At 53.6% G+C, this 3,486-nt stretch overlaps 1 protein-coding gene across 1 annotated transcript; it reads right to left on the bottom strand.

Moving 5' to 3' along the window:
• Positions 1–413: 413 nt before the first annotated feature.
• On the bottom strand, positions 414–1,773 carry Ppy (pancreatic polypeptide). Its single transcript, XM_075942168.1, has 4 exons — positions 1,729–1,773; positions 975–1,165; positions 639–753; positions 414–544 (listed from the first exon to the last, which is right to left on the bottom strand). Exons 2-3 carry the CDS (start codon positions 1,163–1,165, stop codon positions 645–647), a joined length of 300 nt encoding a protein of 99 aa, XP_075798283.1. The 5' UTR covers positions 1,729–1,773; the 3' UTR covers positions 414–544; positions 639–644.
• Positions 1,774–3,486: the final 1,713 nt, after the last annotated feature.

A 3,486-nucleotide genomic window follows, 5' to 3' on the forward strand; every position in this document is an offset into this window, starting at 1 on the left:
CTCAGGGGCTGCCCCTTCCCTGTGCCAAGGACATTTTAATAGAAATGATTCTTCCCCCAGTGCCCAAGTTATAGGAAGCAGGCTTGAGGGTATATGTGGGAACAGGGTTGGCCTTGGGCTGAAGAGCTGAATGGTTTAGAGGTGCGGGGATAGGAGAATTAAGCTCAAGACTCCCATGTCACAGACCCGCAAGGGAGTCTCGCGTCTCTCCGGACCACAACTAGCCCCTCTGTGAAAATGATGAGCTGAGCCCCTGCAGACACTCATGATCATCCTAGCTCCCCTTTCCCCCTCGGCCTCCCTGCCTGTAGGTTTTACCTTCTCCTGCCACTGTGGGTGTACACCACACACACACACACATACACACACACACACACACACCACAGACACACCACACAGAGAGGATGTGATTTTAATTTGCTTTATTTAGTTTGAAAGGTAGCAAGTTGTTGTGGGAATGCAGAGGGACTAGCTGGACCACTGCTGTCCTGCACTCACAGACAGGAAACAAGCGGGGCCCTACAGGTCTGTTGTGCTGAGCTCCCTGCAAGGAAAGAAATGAACAGTGAGGAAGGACAGCCCTTGTCCTCTGAGACCCTGGTTTCCTTCCCCCTCCTCCAGATGCCCACTTTCCAGACCTGCCCTTAGCTCCAGGGAGATGAACAGGGAGTCAAGCCAACCAGGGGACTGGAGCACAGGGGAAGCTGCATCCCAGAAAGTCCAGCTGTGTTCGCCTCTTCCCTCTTCCCATACCTGGTAAGGACAGCTGGGATAAGCGTGGTACCTTGGTGGCTTGTAGCCCCTCTTTAGACATTGTCCTGCCCGCAGCACAAGGACCCAAGCCACTCGGTAGAAATACTGTTTTCTCAGGGCTCTCTCTCTCTCTCTCTCTCTCTCTCTCTCTCTCTCTCTCTCTCTCTCTCTCTCACACACACACACACACACACACACACACACACACACACACACCATACCTAGGCCTGGTTTGCGTATTGATGTATCTGCGGAGCTGAGTTGCATATTGGGCCATCTGCTCTGGTGTAGCATAGTCCCCTGGGTACACTGGCTCCAATGGGGCTCCCCAGGCACCCTGCAGGGGCTGCAGCAGCAAAACCACCCAAGTGGATAGGAGAAACAGGGAGAGGCAGCAGTATGCGGTGGCCATCTGAGGAACAAGGAACAAAGTGGAGGCAGATTCATCTGCAGATTCTGCTGTATCCCAAACCTACCTGGCCAGCCACTGCCCACCACACATTTTCCAAGCCAAGCCTCGGGACAAGGCAGACGAAGGAGCCACCAGCATCCACCACCTTCCTCCCCTGGAAAGCAAGGACATCTACACAAACACACCCCCTCAATGATCAGGTCAGCAGCCAAAGATTAGCCCTGGGCCGAGGAAACATAAAAGGCATAGCAGAGAAAGTGGGTATGAGAACTGGATACACAGGACTTATGACATTGATGCTTCTGAGGATGCAGGAATGACCAGGGCTGGTGGGAAACACAAGTAAGGGACGCAGAATTCACTCGTAAAGTAAAGGAACCGAAGTCTCTGACACTGCGGGTCCAGCCTTCCATGGACACATTTGTACAGATGTAGAGAGAGAGATCCAGAAAGGACCTTAGGCCTCTTGAGAGCCCCAGTCCTACAAAGCACCAATTCCTACCCTCCGATCCCAGCATCAACCCAAGAGGTCCCCAGAGGCAGAGCAGAGTGAGCCCACTTACCTTGTGTGAGCAAGGGGGTGCTGGACAGCGCAGACACCTACCTCCTTCTGCACTGGTCTCCCTACACATGGCTGTTCCCCTTTATAGTCCTCGGCACCCCCAGAGTCCCCGCCTCCTGTCAGCCTTTCTCACTGCCAGCCTTCAACTCCATTGCGCTATCTCCCTGGTACCTGCAATACGGGCATTGCAGCCAGAGAGAGGAAGGTGCCGGGGCAATATTCTCGGGGTCAGACAGCACAGGGTGAATGAAACGGGACCACAACGAGGATCTCCTGTGGGGTCTGTATCCAGCTTTGGGCACCAGAACAGGTTTAATTCCTAAATGACAGATTCCTGACATGGTAACCTAAAGGTTCTAGTTGTTGGCCTGCGTCCAGCCTCCCCAGGGACAACCCCGGTCACCAAGAGCATTTCCTCAGGGCACAGATTGAGGCTGCAGCTCCAAGCTCCATCCCCAGCACGAAGAATGGAAGTGAGGCCTTCCCTCCCAGTGGACAGCTCGAATAAGGAGGGGACAGTGGAGTCTCGGGCCCTCAAGCCACTGGGAAAGGAGTGGAGAGATCTACCTGGAGCCTGCATAGGATGCCAACCAAGATCTGGTGGGCCACAGTTCAGGAAACACAGGGTTCATGAGGAAGGGGCAATTTCTGGTAGCTATTTCCTGGCCCACCCCAGAGCTCTGTCCCAGGGGAGGGCTAAAAACTGGCAACACTTATAAGATTCAAGTTGTCCAAAAAAAAAAAAAACCCACACTGTCATCCCAACTAAACCCCTGCCAGGTCCTACTTGGCAAACAAGAAAAAAAAGGAGAAGAAATGAAGGAAGGAAAGAAAGGAAGAAAGGGAGGGAGGGAGGGAGAAAGGAAGGAAGGAAGGAAGGGAGGGAGGGAGGGAGGGAGGGAGGGAGGAAGGGAGGGAGGCAGGCGCACTCTGCCCTGCCCAGAAACCTCGGGTACCTAGGCTCAGACTGCATAGCTCATGGTTGGGACAGCTGAGGTTTGGAACAAGATCTAACAACAATCTTGAACTGGAACTCTCAAAGCATTGATTTTACTTCCTGCTTGCTCACTAAGGGGTGGGAAGCTCACAAAGGTGGGAACCCTTGTCCGAGACTCACCCCCAATTCTCACAGTCAGCCTTCAATTCCTCCTGAGAGCATCCCCTGGTCAACACCACTGTGTTCTTCATGTTCGGTGTCCTTTCCCCAGTCAAGATTGCTCCCCTGCTCAGGTCAAGAGGCATGAAAGTGGGTCCTGGAAATGCAGAAAGTGATTAGAGGCGCGGTGAGGTTAGAGGCCAGATAGGCTTGACCCCAATTCCTGCCCCTGCCGCGTCCCTCTGTGTTGTCCCTATGTAGTCTGGAAAGTGAGGATCACTGTGCCCATCCCCCAGACAGAGAGAATCAAGAAGCCTGTTCCTCTCAGCTTTCATGTATTGTAACAAGAAGAACGCGAACGGCTCGACAGATAGCTGGCATTCCACAAAGTAAGCGGAGTTTATTTCTTAGCAAGCCTGGACCGTTCTCTGGGTTTACTTTCCCCGCTATGCAAAACCAGTGGCAAGTCCCAATCCGAGGCCCCGCACTGTGTGGGAGCGGCTACAGCCGCCACCAGGGGGCGTCTGGCTCTGGCACCGGTTTTAAGGGTCTGTGTTTTCATGGTCTCCGAGCCTCACGGGGATCTGTTCTGGCCTCTATTCAAGGTGAAGGACCCTCACCAAACAGACTGAATTCGGGGGCTGGTTCTAGTGCGGGAACTAT

Source organism: Microtus pennsylvanicus, chromosome 11 (genome assembly GCF_037038515.1).
Source record: "Microtus pennsylvanicus isolate mMicPen1 chromosome 11, mMicPen1.hap1, whole genome shotgun sequence".
Classification (NCBI taxonomy): domain Eukaryota; kingdom Metazoa; phylum Chordata; class Mammalia; order Rodentia; family Cricetidae; genus Microtus; species Microtus pennsylvanicus.